This window comes from Thermobia domestica, chromosome 15 (genome assembly GCF_964235325.1).
Source record: "Thermobia domestica chromosome 15, izTheDome1.hap1.1, whole genome shotgun sequence".
Taxonomy (NCBI): domain Eukaryota; kingdom Metazoa; phylum Arthropoda; class Insecta; order Zygentoma; family Lepismatidae; genus Thermobia; species Thermobia domestica.
The window spans coordinates 75743837-75764454 of record NC_137468.1 but is presented as its reverse complement, the minus strand read 5'-3'; the positions used below and the strand labels follow the sequence as shown (position 1 = coordinate 75764454).

Sequence of the window (20618 nt, the reverse complement as noted above, 5' to 3'; positions counted from 1 at the left end):
TCACTCTTTGTGGTAAACAGATATAATTGAAAACTTTTCTTGCTTCGGTTTGTAGTTTTCGAGATATTCCTGTGGATGAATTAAAATGACCCACCCTGTATATATATAGTGTATTGTCTGTAATATGTACAATTCTTCAATATATAGCAATTTCATGGTAATATTTGAATTCCTTGACCTTGAAAACCTATGATTCGACACCAAGATCACTTTCCTAGGTGACTTAGTTACTTAGTTATGCATGCTGGTTGCTTATTTTGCGGCCATATTGGAAAATGGCGTCTCTGGAGATAAGCGACCATAATTGAGATGTCTACCCAAGAAAAAGTAGACAACGATAGGTCGAGGAACACAATGAAACAATAAAACTCCGTGCACCCACAAATTTTTACGGGCATGTACTGTGGATCCAGGACTATTATGTAAATAACCTACAAATTCTGAATGAATTTTATACTGTAACTTCTGTAAATAACTTTAAAAAAAATCAATTTGCTCAACTCTCCACTGAGGAAAAAACTTTTAATTAAGGCTTAAACAAAATAAGCAAAGGTCAATTCATGAGATTGTTCCCAAAAAAATCCGGTTTGAATTCATAGGACATCTTATGGCAGCAATATTGTTTGCACTAGATATATTTCCACAATTTGTTGTTTTAAATTTTCCTAGATAAAGTGTGTTCAATTTATATTTTTTTATAACACTAATCTCTGCCACGAACTGTCTTCAGTCTACGCTGCAAAGGAATTTGGATTACTGTCAGGTAATGAGTTTGCTAGAATGAATTGTTCGCAATAATCCAGAATCCAGAATAATCCAGAAATATTATTTAGTGAATCTACAAAGCTTCTCAAATTAATATTAACTGTAGCTATGACGTCAGCAAAAAGAGAAAGGCGAAAAGAATTGACACTTCTAAGTAATTGAATGTTCTAAAAAAGGGTATCGCCATTGGTTATGCTTACCATCGAAAACGGCCTGATAATTGGAATACCAGAATTCAACCAGCATGTATTAGGCAGATTTGCTCCAATCATGGCCGCCCGAAGAAAATTTCCTAGGGGGGGGCTCATCTCCCTGATTGCTATATTACTTTAGCATCTTTCATTTGTATTAAGAAAATCTTAAGAAATTTAGTACATTTTCGTGAGCAAGAGGGAGTGCCCGGACCCCCCTCTGTCCTCCTTTTCGGGCGTTCACGGCTCCAATCAAAGAGAGGAGAATGGACTTATTAATTAAATAAGATGACTAATTGGATAAAATTTTCTGCATTATTTCTTATTTCTTATTTTTATTTTATTTAATTTGTTTATTTTTATTTTTATTTTGAAACAGAATTTGATTTAATTTCACACGTCAGAGAGCATTTGCATCAACAGTTATGCTGATTAGTCAGTGAGTTCAGTTTGTATCTTCTGTCTCCGATCGTTCGTACTGCAACACCCGGGCCCACAATCCACCGGCCGCCACTGGTTCAAATACCGGCAAGTGCAATTAATTATTTTTCACTTTTTCTTTCAAAGTACATATTCATACGTTTATATGTGTTATTAATAATTGCTTTCTTGCATTTTTCGTACATATGTTATTGTTAAATTAGTGACAATGGGTTAGCGAATGTAAAATAACGGTACAGTCACGTGTCTTTACTTTCGTTTTCTTATTTCGATAGTATGGGTAACTGTCCCGAGCAGGACGTGTTCTTGAAGAGATTGTGCTATATATAACATGTAGATTTCTTTTTTACGAACTAATTGGCCGGCTCTGACGCCATCTTGTTCGAATTTTGCCTCTTTGTACTGAAAATACAATGGACAAACCTTCGTTCTCTAGGGTCCTCGCTGGCCTAGAATATAAGGAGTGTGCATCATGAATCAATGAGCCTATGTTCGAGTCTCGAAGCGGCAACTCATTTTCTTTTTGCTTTCAAAACATATTTCTAATTTTTATATTTAATATTATTAATTACTTTCTTGCATTTTTCGTACATTAAACTAGTGACGATGGGTTAGTGTAGGTGTGGTAAGTACTTCTTTCAAAACGCATCGTCACTGGTTATTAAATAAATTTCCTATTTTTTCAAAAATTCTAATATTATCTGTTTGTTGTTATTGAGGTTGTTTTAGCTCAAGTCTCCTATATGTTAACGAATACAAGGAATAAAATCTACTAAAGGAACAGAAAACAATTCTTACATTGCAGCGGTTCTTGAATCTGCTCCGATCACAACACCATTGTCAAATTCTGCCGCTATAATTGTAGTCTAGAAAAAACAAGACATTTTTATATTTAAAATATGATTTTAGAATATGGTTATTATTTTAATTACTTAGGACGCTCAGTGCACAGAGGATTGAAGTCCGTTTTTGGTCAGTTTGGTCAATTTTATATCTGAAATTTCTTTCAGTACTTGTAAGATACGGTACGTGTCCAAATATGTAAATAGTAAGTATAATTTAACAAGAATTTTAGGAGTGATCAAAAAATGTGTCAAAATATTGCAATCTTGGCCAATAATTAGTTTTTGCACTAGGGGTCACAAATTTTTAAACCGCCCCTAAATCGATTTTTTTTTTTTTTTTTTTTTTTGTATTTTCTACGGAATAAGCACATCATACTGAGTTAAGTGATAATTTGGGTTTGGTTATACTATATGTAGTTCTCCGGATATAAGGCCCACAAAAGAATTTTTGATTGAAATATATTGGATCTTTTGACTCAAAAAGCGGTATTCACTATACCATGTATTTACACGGAGTGTATAAAATTTCTCTTTCTTTTCTCACAACTCGGAAATTGGTCTTGAATCTTTTGTGCTCTGAATGTCCTACTTAACGAACTAACTTGCACTGAGAAAAAAATTGTAGATGGCTTACTTAAAAAGGTAGGTTACATGCGTAATTCTTGTAGTTTTGGACTTAACGTACAGCAGACGTATAACTGAAAACGCATGTTTTATAATACTTTCCGTATAAGTGTTCCATCTATACGTGCTTTCCGTATGAAACAATATACGCGGTCAAGATCTCACATACAAATGGGCGTATATATCATATCTCTGACGAAGGTAACATAATATGTATGTAATATAAGGAAAACTGTTAAATATCAGACATCCTGCAAAGGAATGATGTAACATCTAAGGACAGTGCGTATGTAGCATACGGATAACGTATGCTTCATACTTATTTCTGTGGTAAGCAAGAGGATTTGTACAATATACCGCTGTCCGGAGAACGGATTTTTCTCAGTGTGGAACAATAAGATATGTAGCAGGGAAAAACTATACTGTAAAACTAATTGTTCAAATTTTATTACTTAGTGAATACAATAAACTCAAAGTTTCGGATAACTGCCTATGATCTGCTTGAGATATTCCAGATCCAATTCCAACTAAATATAGGATATTTATGAAATAAAAGTAAAGACGTAATAAGCTGCATTAGTACGCTGATCTTCAAATCTATAACATTACTAACTATAGCATATGTTCATTCTACACCTAGTAGCAATCTGCGAGGCTATATGAGACGTGGACGTACTGATTAACATGGAATCCGAACAATATGAGCTTCCGCCGGGTCTTCCACGCCAATATGTCTGGAAACAATATGAACTTAATGTACTGGGTAAAGCTTTGCTCATAGCTCACCATATAAACTTATGTACGTTCTCAATAGTTATTTAGATATTTAGATATTTATTACATACATTCTTCAAGGCAATATGCACCATAAAATGAAATAGGTGAATGAAAGAAGGAACGCGGAAATAGAAACAAAGCCTCGGTGTTCTGTCAGCATATGCCTTGTGTTGTTACTAACATCCTGCCTCGAATTCTGAACGAAAGTCCTTATGTTGAGGTTCTAATATAACTGTATCATTAGTCAGTGATCAGTCAAACCTTTTAATTACTAAGCACAATGACCTAGCGAAGATATCAGATACACCTATCCTTAATTTTTAGCGTGCATATTGAATTGAAGAATATATATAATAAATATCTAAATAATTATTGACAACGTATATAAGTTTTTATGGTGAGCTATGAGCAAAGCTTTACCCAGTACATTAAGTTTATATTAAGTTTACAGGCATATCATTTTATAAATCTGTTCACAGTTGGGAAGCACCATAAAACTAGGAGTCTTAAAGGCATTAGAAGATAACTTCTGAAAAGAACTGTAATTTTTAAACAATTATTTCTGGTTTCTCCAACTTTACCTGTTCCAAATGAGGTATCGGTTAGCTCCAGCAAAAGAAGAGTAGACAACATGAGGATACTATTTACATGAAAAGATATATCTTTTATGTTTATATTAATTTCTATTCTTACGTTCAGTTTATTGCTGTAGATTCTACTAAAGGTTTGATATATTTTACAGCATAGTTATTTGTAATTACATTTATATTGACCAATATCAAGGACAGGCACTTATCCAGGATTTTGTAATAGAGGGGAGTCCGTAGCGAAACACTGTGGTTCGAACATTCTAAATTATTCTACTGGCAACTTATATTGGTTCGTTTTGTCAGGATTTCGTAATGGGAAGCGGGGTGAAATCAAGTACTGTGGTTACCCATCAGGGCTTCGATCAATGTAAACTATTTTACTGGCAACATACTCATATTTGTTTTTTAGGACAATAAACTGAGGATATTATAGTAAGTATTTTAATAACAAACTATGAAGAAATCTAAAGTAAAAGAATATAAAGAAGGAAAAAGATATAGTCTTCCGAAGTCATTCGAACTCAGTTCTTCTTATCTTCTTTTCTTCTTTTTCTTATCATGTTTAATGCCGCCGAGGATAGCAACGAGATCTCCTCCGCCAGTAAAGGCATACTTTGAAATGGATTAATGTTGCAGCGAAAGCGAAAATCGAACCGGCTTATCGATCGTCATTTGTAATCCATAGGATTAGTATGTAGCTAAATGGTATTCGGAATGCTTCGTTACAATAGTATCCATTTTTAACTTGACTAGTGTTGTAAATAGAAAAAAACGGTTCGTATTTTTTCAGAAATGTACGTTTTTTTAGAAAAAAAACATTGCCTCTCGTTTTTTTCTAAATTTCGTTTTTTTTTAAATAGTCATTTGTAATGCATCTAACGTCTATTTAAGTATGAAATATTTTTATGTAGGTGTAATCACCGTAAAATGCAACATAAATTAAACGCTAGATACTGATACGCTACAAATATTTTACAATTTACATGAATACCATACCTATTAACAATTCGGGTTTCAGCAGTTTTCATCAATATCAACTAAGAAATAAAAGTAGAATTGAAATTTTGTTTTTTCGTGAATGCAGGCCTTTAATAAGTACGAAAATAATGTCACGAACAGTATAAAATTCCAATAAGTTGTCTAAAGGTAAAAACTAATACTAATTTGCCTAATAGTATTTTTCTAAATGTCATATATAAATAATTTGTCGACTAGATATATATATATGATATGCAGAGCCGGCTCTACCATATATGCAGTGGCGTATTTACGATTTTGTTTCGGGAGGGGCTTTGCTAACTTTCGGGGGGGGCTTTGCCTGAAAATGTGAAAATTCTGCAAGATATTTCATATACTTTACTATAGTAAGATTTCGGGGGGGGCTTAACCCCGGAAGCCCCCTAAATACGCCACTGTATGTATGCAACACGTGCGTTTGCGTGGAACGGCAAGCTTGGATGGTCCGGCAAAATCAGTCATAAGTATATTATTTAAATTAAATATTTCTTGTTGGAAACAAACTTCATGATGATGGTAGTTACATTTACTAAGCTGACCTATTTGAATAGGCCTACAACATTCATAAATTATGTTTAGGTTGCATTAGTTTAAGGCCACATGGACAATGCTAAAGAAAATGGTCGAATAAATCCGAGCACAAATTGCTTGATTGTTGTCAAATGCAAGAATTCAATTCTCGAATAGTAGTGAATATCTGTTCCATTTAGTAAGTTATCACAGTTTTGATATGAAAGTAGTCTTGTTTTTGTCAGAAGCAAGTTCCTTATCATTGAAGATAGAAACAAGTTTTTTTTTTTAAAAAATGTTAGAAGATGTAGAAGAAAAATCAAGAAATAAAGATAAAAGAGCTAGTTGCACTGGAATTGCAAACTGATACATTGAGATTGAAGCTCGATAGTGAATTCTATAAAAAGGATTACCATCTTTTCTCTGCAGGTGTGTTTGCTTTATCTTTAACTATCATAATAGATTAACATTTAAAGAAAAAAACAGACACAACGGAATTGCATTTTTAGTAAGTATTTAAGCCTTTCTGAGTGCGACTGCACTTACATCACCTTTGTTGTTCATGCTGGAGTAGCATACTTAAAATCATGACTTCTAAGATTTGTTCTTTCTGGAGAGAGGTGGAGGCGGCAAATTATGCCATTGCACGAGGCGACAAATTGACTAGGACCTGAATATAGGATTACTCAATTTGAACTAATGCAGGGTGTTTCAAAATTAATATTAGGGTTTTGAATCTTTGTAGTATATATTACAATTATAAATATTATATCAAATGAAAGAGCAACTCAAACAGTTTTGTACGCACGCATGTACATGCATTGTTTCTTCTGTCTGCCGTTAGAAAGAGCAAGTAGCAAAGATGGAGACTAGAGAGCAGAAAGCTTTTTGTGTTTTAATAAAGACTGAACCTATACAGTGCAACCGTCTGTGTGAAGAATATTAAGGAGACGCTTGCAACTACGTCTTTATTGTTTGCAGTTGCTACAAGTCTAAAGCCTACAGACTACGGTTTACGTGCCAATTTCGCAAGTGAAATATTCCTGCATAACAACGAAGATTTTCTGGATCGTGTCGTCTTCAGTGATAAATCGACTTTTCACCTAAGAGCTAATGTGAACACTCATAATGTTTGCATCTGACCGTCAGCAAATCCTCAGGAGATGGTACAATTGAAACGAAACTCCCCTAAATTGAATGTGTTTTGTGCCATATGGCGGAAAGTTTATGGGCCTTTCTCGCCTATCGACTAGATGTGTTCCGTGTGACAAATGAATCTCACATTGAACACTTGTAGCAAACACTGTTTGAGGTGCTCTTTTACTTGATGCATTGCTTATAATTGTACGTAAAATGTAATAAGTACTACGAAGACTTAAACCCCAAAATTTATTCTGAAACACTACATTTCTCACCAACAGTGTTGGAACTAAGATGTAAAAAGGAGAGAAAATTTTCCTTATAAAGTTATTGTTTACAACGATATTATTATTAGTCGAGACTATAACTACAACAACAACACGAGTTAGTAGTCAAAAAAATGTAATCAAATGTATACTCGGTGGCCCAGGTGGCCAAAGTGGCACACACAGGTGTGTCACTTGTTTAATCCGCTCCAGTGTGGACACTAATTAGGACTATAGTTTATCATATTAATTTCTTTTTCTTCTGGTGTCCAATTTCCTTCTCAAATTTAACCCCAGTCAAAAATTCGAGAATTTCCTAATTTCGAATGTCCTTTACTTTTCTTCCCTGTAGCTTCCTTCGTTGTAGAAAGACATTCTTAAGACTTGCCAGGTAGATACCTCGGATGGATACCTAACTGTTGACATCAATTGGACGGGCTTGCGCGCAGTGTTGCCAATTAGGGAAATTAAAATTCTCCTATATTTTGGCAAAATATTAGAAATTTTTGTTTACAAATCCGTACCTATACGTCCGAGTGCAAGTCAACGTACGCCAATCGAACATTTGTCCTTATTTAACAAACGAAAGTACAGATAGTTACAATGGGGTAATTAGGGGGTGCACGTAAAATTCGTATTTAGGTTCTAGCCCTTGATTTTTCCAGTTTTTCCTTACTTTTCTGTTTACCGTAATATATTTTTGGTAATTAGAAGCTTTGTTCCTTAAAAATCGCCATAATACTTGTAGGATATATTAGTGGTGTACCAATGTTTAATTTAAGATAGTTTGCGTCTGTTTGGTAGCAGTGTTGCCACCTACAGAATATTTTAATTCCAGATTTTAGGGGGAAATTTTGGAAAAATTATCTGTTTTGTCTCTATTATTTCCCTCTTGTTGGCTATATCGGAACAAACGTACCAGTATCTGGAAGTCTCGTCTTTGCTCTATACAACGCACTATAGAAAGTTTCAATAGGATAGTTAGGGGAAGTACAGTTGAGGTTTACAGTGGACCTTGTTCTCTAATTGGAAAGATAACTGTGATTTTTGTAAAGGTAGAATGAGATATTTTTATTGACATGCTTACTTTATTAGATATCGTCACAATACTTGTAGGATATATTAGAGGAATACCAAAGCTTATTTTAATGTAGTTTGTGTGTGTGTGATAGTAGTGTTGCTAGCTACAAAAAATTTTAATTCCAGATTTTAGGGGCAAATTTTGGGAAAAATTTCCTTTTTTATTTCTATTATTTCCTTCTTGTTGGCTACATTCGAACAAATGTACCAGTGTCTAACAGCCTCATCCTTAGCCTACACAGCGCACCATAAAAAGTTTTACTAGAATAATTAGGGGAAGTACAGTTGAGGTTTATAATAAACCATGTTCTGGAAATGGTAAGAAAATGGTGAATTTCTGAGGTAGAATGAGATTTTTTTAAAATTTCATGCTTACTTTGTTATATATCGCCATGATACTTAAACGATATATTCTTGGAGCACTACGGTTTATTTTCAGATAGTTTTCGTCTGTCTGACGGCAGCGTTTCCAGCCAAAATAATTAATTCCCGCTATTAGGTGAAAAATTCGGAAAATTTCCCTTTTCCCCTCTATTATTACCCTCTTGTTAGCTACATTGAAACAAACGTACCACTACCTGAAAGCTTCCTCTTTGCCCTACAGAACGCACCATAAAAAGTTTTAATAGGATAATTAGAGAAGTTGTACCCCGGCATATTTGATTTTTACTTCTGAGGCGTAAAAAGTGTCAAAATTTCATGTGTATGACAGAATTTTTTCTTTCTCTCTTTGAATGGAAGCCAGCGACTTCAGAATTTCACTGTACCTTGTCAACACACCAAAGATTTGTTTAGGTGACTTGAACCCATATAGCAGCAGTGGTGCTAGATACAAAAAATTTTTGAAATTCGGTTAGGAATTTTTTTGTAAATTTTCATCCCTACATTTCCCTCAATAATTTCTCACCCGTTGGCAACACTGCAATACAACTTACACCAAAAAATAGCCACATCCATTTTCTTAAAAACAAGGCCTTAACCATATCAATCGAATGAATAGTTTTTGAGCAATAATTCACTAACTGGAAATGTAGGAAAACGCCAAAAATGACCTGGGGCTGAAAAGAATAATCTCACAATTTTGCTCGTATAGGTTCAAAGAAACAAACGATTTGTAAGTTACGAGATCTTCGACTCAAGTTCTGTTGATTATTTCAATGATCTGCAACATAAATCAATAAATAATAGTTGCCAGAAAAAAAAACAGACTTTTGAAAAAAACATGAAAAAGAACGATGTTTTTTATTGAAAAAAACTTTACAGAAAAAAAAACCGTTTTTTTACAACACTAAACTTGACCCCCTTCGCTCCGCACAAAGCTTCTCATAAGAAAGGATTCCTGCACTGTTCGCCTTTTCCCGCTTCGCCTTATGACCTCTAGCAATGAAATCTGCATGTAAAACCTGTTATCACTTTCCATCTTGGTGTAAGGCGAAACGGGAAATCTCGATGTGCATTTCCCGTTTCGCCTTACGAACTTTATATTGGTAGGCTTGTAAATATATTCATAGCTATAAATTATTAATAAGAAAGGAAAAATCACTTATGAAAGTCAATTTGTTTTACTTTGCGTTCTTATGGATATAAATGACAGACACCATTATACAATATATAGTATACCAATAAATTCGCAACTGTACATCCAGTTAGGCAAATCAGAGTATCACATTGGATGATTAATTTCATTTTTAAAATTATTTTAACGTATTAGCACTGTTCATTTAAAAAAAATAGTTTATTTTATATAACAAACATTCTTCATTCGTTGTATGCAGGGAATGGGTCCTGGGATTCCGAACCCCCATCCCCGAAATCCCGTCTTTTCTGTAAATTTTATCTAATTTTAAGGGGTGGTATCACAAATTTTAATACAATTTGTCCTCATATTGAATTTGCACCCTTCACCCCTGAAATGAATTTCTGCTCACGTCCCTAGCTGTAAGTATTAATCAAGTTTAATAAACATATAACAAGCGACCCCCATTTGACAGGATATAGTTTGGAGGGCCACCTCCCCATTCCTCTCCCCAGCTACCCCTGTATATATCGCTATTGTAAGTTCCTTGTTACTCCCATCTTTTTTAAATGTTAACTTTACCAAATAAAACCTTCGTTTGGGTTGTGGAAGAGTTCATTCTTTTCTTTTCCCTACCCAACTATAGTCGTACACTTTTTCCCTGAAATTTTTTGCACACTAATAAACGTTGGGCTCATGGTGTTTGATGACTGGAAAGTTTCGTGAGGTGGAGTTTCTGCAAAAATGTTTCCATTACACGATAAATGAAACATATGAAAACTATAATTTTAAATTGTCTGTTTCTTTATACATAAGTAGTGAACGTCGGCGAGGATTTTTTTTCACTCTTCAAAACTTTTCTGCACTCCTGATCCGAGTTCAGTTGTTTTCTAGGAATTGCAATTCTATTTCTGTAGACAGAATAAACGATTGTCACTTCGGTTAAAAGAAATAAAGTACATGTAAGGTGGAGAGTGTTAAAAATGTTTGTACTGTTTTTATATACAACAAAAGCAAAAATAAATCTGGTAAAGAGAAATGAAAAATGACAACGTTAAATTGAGAGAGTGCCAACAGATTCGAGGCAAGCACTATATTTGCTCAAGCAGTGCTACCAATATATGAAAATTATTGTAAGGCGAAACGGGAATCCCCGTTTTGCCTTACGATAATAAATCATCAAGTACCAACTTTTGAGTGATGTTTCCTGAAACAAGAATCATAAGGCAAAACGGGAAAAGGCGAACAGTGAAGATACGTAAGAAAGAGTAACAAAACACTTGTATCTTTATATTTTTAACGTTGGTTTTTCTTTTACTCGTTTCTTTTTGTTTCATTCTTCCTTAATTTATTTTCATTTCTGATTTCGAACGGGAGGTTCCGGATCCCCCGGACCCACCCCTTGGCTACGTGCCTGATCAAGGATTAACTGCCATTGATATATCTCGAAAGAAAAAGAAAAGAGTAAAGGCGCTGGTCAAGTTTAACCACACTACATTTTGCAAAATTTAATACCTTGCATGATGTTTATAAGGAACAAAGTTCTGCTGGTGGCAGAATTAAATAGTAGGCAATATAGTTGATTTTTGCTTGCAAGTATAGAATTATTAGTGCAAAACCATTACAAATGCAATACGAGAGTTAAAATAAGTAAGTGCATATAGAAAAAACGTGCTTGATATTATTTTATGGCGATGCAGTGTTTCTGTACAGTATACAAAAGTTGTATTTTATTTTACAGGTGTAGCGTTACTTATGTGAAATCATTAGAGATGCTACAGGAAAGTGTATCATTGCGAAAACCCAAGTCCTAGCTTACATGCTTACACACCGCTGACGCATTTGGTCCCTTCGAACACACTACCACACATTCACACTAGCTTCGCCCTGCTTTGACTAGGATATATAGTATCGTGTTTGTAGTAGATAGTATCGTGTAGTTCTCTACTTTATTAGTTTTATTTTGCATTGTAGTTTTTGTCATATGTTTGGACGCTGTATTTATACTCAAATCGTGAAAGAACTGTAACTTTTCAAGAATTACCTCTCGCTGCCCCTGTGTATTTCTTCTACGGTACTTGGGCTATTATCAGGTCTACCAGCGCAAATCTTTTGGAAGACAATAAGAATAGTCGAGTCAAAATACGGTTTGACCTGGGCAAAATTGCAACCTTTAGTTTTACACCTGTATTTTGTTTAGGAACCTCACCTGATAAAAATATCCAAAATCGGACCACGGGAACATCCCCAAAAACGGTTTTCAAAATGGCGGACCATAGTTTTGGAAAAAATCGTAGACCTTTACGTTGGCGGCTCTAGTAGCCCTCTTAACTGACACAGAGACATGAATGATACCTCGTTGGAACGCTCACAGACCACAAACTGCAACGAAGTGACTTTTGTACCCATCATGCCCAACCCGTAGAAGAAAAAGAAGAAATTCGATTTTGTTTTTTTTTAATTAATATTTCTTGAACCCTGGCAACACTGTACGTCCTCATACGCCGGCAGAAAAATTCCTACGCGTAGACCAGACATTGGTAACAATAATATAAAAAATGAAGGACGTAGGTTAAACAGTAAGGGAGATAAAAATTCGGAACCGCTGACCAAGGAGGGTTACTTTGTATATTTTTTTTTACTGTGGTCTAACTTCTGTTTCTTAGATCTAGCATCCTCTCTAATTGTCACAGCAGTGCTGCCAGATCTACTGATTTTGCAGGGTATCTCCTGCTTTTTCTACGTTCTACTGATCTACTGCAAAAGAAAATGAAAAGTGAACAATCTCCTGCTTTTTCCTTACTTCGAGGAGTTGAAGAAATATATTATTATTAATATTGAATTTTCAATGTTTCCTCACATAAAAAGATGAAATTTCTCTGTTATAGTACAGAAAGCTCTGTAGAACATATAGAGCTTTACTGTATATAATATGAATCCAAAGAATACAACTGTACGTCATCTTCTATAAGATTCGTCTATATTCTGACTTTCTGTAAGAGTTACAAGTAAGTGTTGTTTAGATTGGGACTTGAGTTGGAAGAGTGGCTTAGATCATTTCTCCACGATCGTCAGCAAGAAATCGTCTTACGCCACGATCACGTGTGACTGTACCATATAGCTACGTTATCGCTACGTGCATGAAAATGCATTTTCCCACTCCACTTTGCTCTTCACTACATTTTACTTCACACACGTGTGTATCAAATAATAGTAATATAAATCGGGACTTTTCCCTTTCATTTGCTCAACGTACTTAATCGGAAATGAATTCTGGACTGCTTGTTTTGACTACTGCTCCCTTAATAATGGCAAATTTTATTGCCCCCCCCCCTCCGGATTTACATTCGAACGCCACCATTGTTAAGTGTCTACTGCTTTCTCCTGTTTTTTATCTTCGAATCTCCTGCTTTTCCAACTGATTGATCTGGCAACACTGTGTCACAGAGACATGAAGCATACCGCGTTGGAAAGCTTATGGAATCACCTTGCCAAAGACGTGCCCCCTGTGTCCAACCTGGAGAAAAAGAAGAAGAAATCTTTAAAAATTGGGAAAATCTACACTTTTACCTTTCTTGGGCTCTGGCAACCCAGATAATCGTTCTACGCATGAAAAGATCTTGTTTCTTCCTTTAAATCAAAGGTCGCTTTAATATAAGTACTATACATAAAACAAAAATATTCTTAAGCAAAAGAATGGGAATAACGAAAGACTTTAGGAGGCAAATTACACATCTACATCGTCATTGCCTACGCTAACACTGTCCTCACCATATTCATTTAAACAGTTAAAACATTCAGCTTCTTGCCACAAGCAATATCAAATAGAAGGTCATACCATAATACAGTGTACAAAACAATTCGTTTTATAGAAACATAACACCTATATATAAAGCAAAATATTCTAAGGCAAAAGAATGGGAAGACGAAATACTTTGGGAGGCAAATTACACATCTACATCGTCATCGCCTACGCTAACACTGTCGTCATCATATTCATTTAAACAGTTAAAACATTCAGTTTCTTTGCACACACCACTAGCAATAGTACATGGAAGGGCATGCTTTCTGCAAGTACAATACGTTCTTGCACACCCGGTAGCACAGTTGCAATGAACAATGGTGAGCAAATTCCATACCCATCGAACACGATGGTTGATGTGCCATATTTACGAACCGTATACTCAGCAAATGATGCAGCGATATTGTCGTACGAACTGCCTTTACACCATGGTAGTCTACGTAACAGAGATCCTCCGTCTAAGACATACAAAATATTGTCTGGCTCCGTTTCCTCAAACTGTACGGTCTGCTGCTTGCTGAACTCGAATATCGCATGGGCCAGTGGGGCTTTGTCTGCCTTACGCATCATGCTTGGTGACTCAAACAAAGCTGGTGGGTAGGCACATAATTCATGCGCTAAGGTCTCCTCTAAAGATGTGCTGTCTGCATTAGCGACAACTAACAGTCTTTGAAACAAAAGATTCGAATGGACGGAGATATCGCTGCTGATTTTAACACTACTCGGGGATGCTAGAGTTTTGACTATCTGCACGTTTCCACTTCACAGTGAACAGGTCTTTGCCAGATAGTTTCTTCGAAAGCTCTTCTCCAACTGAAAATAAATTATGGACGTTGATCGAGGAATCCGCTGTGACGCCAGTGGCAATGTTTCTCAACGATTTGTCTCCGTCAAATGGTGAAATGGGCTGCAGTCCTGCAAGAATGCGAAGTGTGTCACTGATATCACGTGACATTCTTGACGTTTCGGCTTCTTTATGTTGTTCGTTAGTGACATATGCTGTGTGAGTGAGAGTTTGTATCGCCAGATTGTACTCGGAGCATGCTGGCATTGAGAGCACCCACAAAGATCGTTGCATCTCCGATATTCCACTCCCATGCGTTAGACCTCCATTGGATTTTAGCGATCTCATCAGAACCTGCTCTATGACTAGATCAGAGGGCAACCCAGCCCAATAACGGTTCCTTCTTCTAATAACTCTGAACACATTTTGAAAGCTTTCGTGAACGTTGGATTAACCGATGGCAGCGTTAACATTGTTTGCAGGTACAAACACGTCGACTTCAAATAATTGAAGTGTCCTGCTGCAGCGAATATGGGAATGCACTTTGCTATAACATCAAGGTGATCCTCCCAGCTTCCTGTTCGGTCTTCTGCCACAAGTTTCCTTGCTGTAGTCAACATGCGCTGGTATGCAAGCCACAACTGACTTGTTTTCGATGTGTTAATAAGTTCTGACTTTCGTGCTTCTATTTTTTCTCGGGCTTCTTGAAGAAGAGGTGAAGAACTAGCTCCAGTTACAGTAATCTCACCCGACATCAGACTCTGGTAGAGAGAGTAAGCATCGTTGATAGTTCTGTGTGTTCCGTTATCGGTCTCCAAAAAAACATTCTCCACAAGCAATGCACTTAATGCGAGGTCAACCATCATGTGCGCACGGAAGGCTCTTGCTACGGACTTGCCACTTAACATAAAACCTCACCAAGATTTCACGTAAGCCTCAACCATGCATCAGGGAACCAATTGCTCCTAGAAGGTTCATCAGAGTATGAAATGAGCCCAACAGGAGACCCGTGTCCTTAATACTGGTGTTTTGTGCTCTGTCATGCAGGATACGTGAATCTTTCCGAAACAGTGGTCTAAGGTGATGATTGGTGTGACTTTATATTTTCTCGCAAGATTATTCAGGTACACTAAAGTGGAATAGATGCATGACATATCAGATGGATGGAGGTCAATAATCGGTAAGCAGAGAACAGTGGTTTTCCCTGGGTGATGAAGAGATGGATCTGCGTGAATGGCCTGCATCGTTCCTGACCAGTTTGGTGTGCGTGACGGAAAGTGCCAGGAAAGTTTCCACAAAATATCCAGGGAGCTTTCGTTCGGTGATGGTGCTGTTACCAGTTCACAGTTGAACTTTTCAAGAATAGCCCTGGCTTCAGTCTATGCGTGAATGGGGACACTGGTAAGGGACTTCACATCAGCATCAGAGACGGGCTTCCGAAGAATGGTTAAACTGGTAGTAGTGGATGGAGTAATGGCCGCCAACATTTCCATACCATGGAATGTGCCTAAACCACTCAGTGTTTGGAGATTATGGTCTACATTATCCGCTGCAAAGAGGAGAGTCTGGTCTTCTTGCATTTCGATCACACGATTACCAAATGTACTTGCAGCACAGCGTTCAAACCGCTGCACTTCCGCATATGAAGAGCAAAATCCCAGGTGATGCAACGTGTCAATCAGGTGTTTCGATCGATAGTGGTGGTGCAGCTGCACAGCAACACCTAACTGCAGAGGAGCTAACATATCTCTTGGTCTGGCTGCTTGCCTCAAACACTGGCCAATCGATGCTATTTTGGTTTCATTGTCCTTTTACGGCAAAAAGTATGGCATAGAATAGTTTAAGGCTAGGTGGAATGTACTGAAGAAATTCCTGAATGCTCAAGTCGCTGGGTGAAGGATATGTATCACTTCCAGTTTGTAGTTTGGATTTTATGTCGCTTTTGATCAGTCGAGCTGCGGTTTCTATTATTCTATTTTTTTCCTTTTCTTCATCATACTCTCGTGGTACATCACGATATGCCCATAGAATGTGATTGGCAGTTTCTCGAAGTGTAATGAAGTCGTTTTTTCCACTGTCACTAGAAATTATAATTTTTTCACCGAAGTACTCCATTAGTTGACACTTCATGTGCCGTCTGTCATATGCAATGTGATCAGTCCCTACAAGGAATGTGCCCATTTTTGTAACAATTTCTCCCACAGTTAGTTGCTCATCATCGTGCTCTTCCAAACAAATAACTACAGTTGCGCTTAAATGCTCGGATTCTCTCATCATTTGTAGGTCGGCCAGCCCGGATTTTTTTTTTTTTTTTTTTTTTTTTTTTTTTTACGCTGACTGATTGTCGGTGCAGTATTGTTGAGGAATTGATTTACCTGTTCGAAAGTTGATAGTGCATGATCTGTGATAGACACAATCTCCTGCATGAAGATCAAATGAGAAGTACTCAATTCGACCTCGGACAGTTTATGACCCGGTATCGTTTCGTTCATTGCAACACTTTAAAATGCTGTGTGGCAATGCTTGTGTTTTCACTCGCACATTTTCTGATTTCAACACGTGACGGTCATCAAACAAGACAGGCGTTCCGCAAAACAGGCAGTCACTGTTGCTGTTGAAGGACTCATCCGACGAGCGAGTAACTCGTTTTTGAATGACGTTTTTCTTTTTAGGACAATCGCAATATCTTTTTTATCAATGTAACGTTTGCGACAAGAGACATGAACAACCATACTTGTAGCGGCGAGAATGTTACTACCGCGAGCCTTACTGGCATTGTTCACTCCTTCAGCTCCCTTTTCTTGAAGTGTGATGAGGTTATCGTCAGGATCTAGGCTTCTGCAGATGATACACAAACGTGTAAGGGAAGCAGCCATGATTCTTCAGTGCCTAGGTTCATGCAAGACTATGATATGTAGAAAAGCTTATGGAACCCTATTTCCAACGACGTATCGTTTGTGCCCCCTATACCCAACGATTATCAGGGTTGCCAGAGCCCAAGAAAGTAAAAGTGTAGATTTTCCCAATTTTTCAAGGTTTCTTCTTCTTTTTCTACAGGTTGGGCACAGGGGGCACAAACGATACGTCACTGGCAAGGGGGTTCCATAAGCTTTCCAACGCGGTATGCTTCATGTCTCTGTGACAATTAGGGAGGATGCTTGATCTAAGGAACAGAAGTTAGACCACAGTAAAAAATATACAGAGTGACCCTTCTTTGTCCGCGGTTCCGAATTTTTATCTCCCTTACTGTTGAACCTACGTCCTTCATTTTTTTTATATTATTGTTACCAATGTCTGGTCTACGCGTAGGAATTTTTCTGCTGGAGTATGAGGAAGTACAGTATTGCCAGGGTCCAAGAAATATCAATTAAAAAACAAAAAATCGACTTTCTTCTTCTTTTTCTTCTATGGGTTGGGCATGATGGGTACAAAAGTCACTTCGTTGGAATTTGTGGTCTATGAGCGTTCCAACGAGGTATCATTCATGTCTCTGTGTCAATTAAGAGGACTACTAGAGCCGCCAACGTAAAGGTCTACGATTTTTTTTAAAAAAAAACCATGATCGGCCATTTTGAAGCCGTTTTTTGGGGGTGTTCCCGTGGTCCGATTTTGTCGGATTTTGAATATGTTATTCAGTAGTAATTCCTGAATCGAAAACTGTTTTAAAAGCTTGTGTTGCAATTTTGCCCAGGTTGAGGGTAAAATTGCTCTAGATTTCCTGGACTAGAAGGAAATCAGTACAATAACTATAATTTGTCAACAGTTATTTCAAGTGACCTGGACCTTGACTTGCCTAAACTTGACCTGGACGGTTTAAACTGTTACGTTGATAATGTAGAAGAATCCATTTTTGATCCACTTGTGTTATATAGGAATCTAGACAATGTAGCTAACTGGAAACTCCATGCGAATAAAGTATTGTGAACAGTGTTTCTTCCAGACATGTTTTTGGGGGGCACTACCCCCCGGAGCTCGGAATGCCTCGGGAGGAGACCAAAATAATACGTTTATAATACAATAATTATATTATAACATAATATTAGACCTATAATTATATTTGGATTGAGTATAGCCCGCTCCCCCCAGTGATTTTTAACGAATCATAGTGATTCTAACAATTCATATTAGTTCATAATGAATCCGAATCGCATGTTATAAAGATTTAAGATGTAAATCTTGTGGTAAGGAAGCTTTAGTATAAGTAGTAGTAGTAGCAGTAGTAGTAGTAGTAGTAGTAGTAGTAGTGGTAGTTAGTAGCAATAGTAATAGTAGTACTAGTAGTAGGAACGGGTTAGAAGCCCCGCAGGGGTTGGTTGGGTTATGTTCTCGATATTAGTAGTAGTAGTAGTAGTAGTAGTATAGTAGTAAAGTAGTAATAGTAGTAAAGTAGTAGTAGTAGTAGTAGTAGTAGTAGTAGTAGTAGTAGTAGTAGTAGTAGTAGTAGTAGTAGTAGTAGCAGTAGTAGTAGTAGTGACTCCTCCAGTTCCGGTGACAAAGAACTGGGGGGAGCGGGCTATACACAAGCCTTATATTTAATTATATATAATATTATAATTATAATATAATATAATAATAATAAATTGAATAGTACCGTGTGAATATAATGTGCCCTCTGAATACTAAAGTGTGCCCCGGAACATTTATTCTGAAAGAAACATTGCTTGTGATGCTTCTAAGTTACAGTCGTGATTGATAATATACTAACCCCTGTAGATAATGGGTTGTCCAACCACTCAGGTTTTCCATGAGGTGAACCGAAAATGTAAGAAATAAGTTTATTATTATATGTATCATATACATCCATTATTGAGATAATCGTGTCCCTATTTAGTGCCCAGTTTTGTTCTTCTTCTTCTATACTTTATTAGAATGTATTTGATTAGAATGGAACGATAAAATTATTCAAATCGCCTATCTCCTCAAGTTGTATTATATTTTGGATTGAATGTCCTACATTTCGTAAAATCAATCAAGATAAAATTGTTGTCAACTGAAATATTCTATACATCAGAATGAAAAGTAATGAAGATAATCTAGACTTTTTGTAAGAAAAGTACACACAAATTAAGGTGTGTTTGCTTCTTTTCATTGTTATCTTTTTTCTGTTGTTTTTTTTAAATATAAAAAAGCCATTTAAATGGTGGATGATTATGAAGCGTCTAAGGGCTGTTCATAGATGCATCTAAATGAATTTTGTTCTCAAGATCTGTCTTGAGAAGTGAATTGCTATTTTATAATTCCAGTCAAGCTAGTTTTAAGATACACGTTCTCACTAAGAATGTCTCGATGTAAATATTATTTTGACCTTATTCATTTTAAACATTTTTCAAGATAAATTTTCAATCTCGCTAATTCAGAGTAAGAATGATGTTTTCTTGAGAAAGAAATATCCAAATCACAAGAAAATAAGAAGCATTTTCACCAAGGCGTGAGGACCGAATTCAGGAACATATAAGAAATTACAACGACGATTATTATGCTTTATTGTTGAAAGACTTTCAAAAGATTTAAACTCAACTACAAAATTCCCAATGTAAACAATTTTAAGTATCTGTATATAAGGCAAGATTTTTTTCTTTTAAAAAAGCTATAAGGAAATACACTAACAACACATTGTCTTCCCACCTGCTGTTGTTAGTGTATGCACCTTTAGTGCACATGGTCATAATACAATTCCCAGTGGAAGAGTATTCAATTTTTTACGCATTACGGTGGTTCGGATTCTATTTTAAACTGTAGATTTACACCTCATACTATAGCCTCATATTATATTTACGGTGCTGAAAAAGATACTAAACAACAAGTAAGTATATATTTCCTTCTAATACTAGAAGTTTCTGAAACAAGCGGCCTGGGCACCAGATGAGTGGACTGACAGTTACCAAAATTTGGTCACGGGCACCTTGGTTCAGGCCCCAGATCAAGACTGTTTTTTTTTTAAATTTCGAACCAGGGGAGGCGTTTACCAGGACCGGCCTGGGGCCCAGACAAGTTGACCGAGAGTTTCCAAATTTTGGTTACGGATACCTTAGTCCAGACCAAGACGAAGCGTTTTTTTTTTTTTTTTTTTTTAAGTCGAACCAGGTGGTCTCAGCGGGCGTTAACCGGGACATGTAACAGTAGTAGAAAATGACAAATATTAGTGTCGAATTCATAGTTTTCACGGTCACTGAGATCGATGTTGAAACTACGATCGCATTAACTTCCAAATTCACCCTATTCGATTGCGGGCCGGGGGGGATACCGAGATATCCAAAATGACCGACATTA

General features: G+C 36.5%; 1 protein-coding gene across 1 annotated transcript in view; it reads right to left on the bottom strand.

Moving 5' to 3' along the window:
• Positions 1–19192, bottom strand: part of LOC145671863 (proteasome subunit beta type-6-like) — a 58546-nt gene extending 39354 nt beyond the window's left edge. The window contains exons 1-2 of the mRNA XM_081741090.1: positions 19054–19192; positions 2196–2263 (exon numbers count right to left, since the gene is read on the bottom strand). Coding sequence (XP_081597216.1) covers positions 2196–2263; positions 19054–19152 — 167 coding nt within the window. The 5' untranslated portion in view covers positions 19153–19192. The remainder of the gene's footprint in view (positions 1–2195; positions 2264–19053) is intronic.
• Between the last annotated feature and the right edge of the window lie 1426 nt (positions 19193–20618).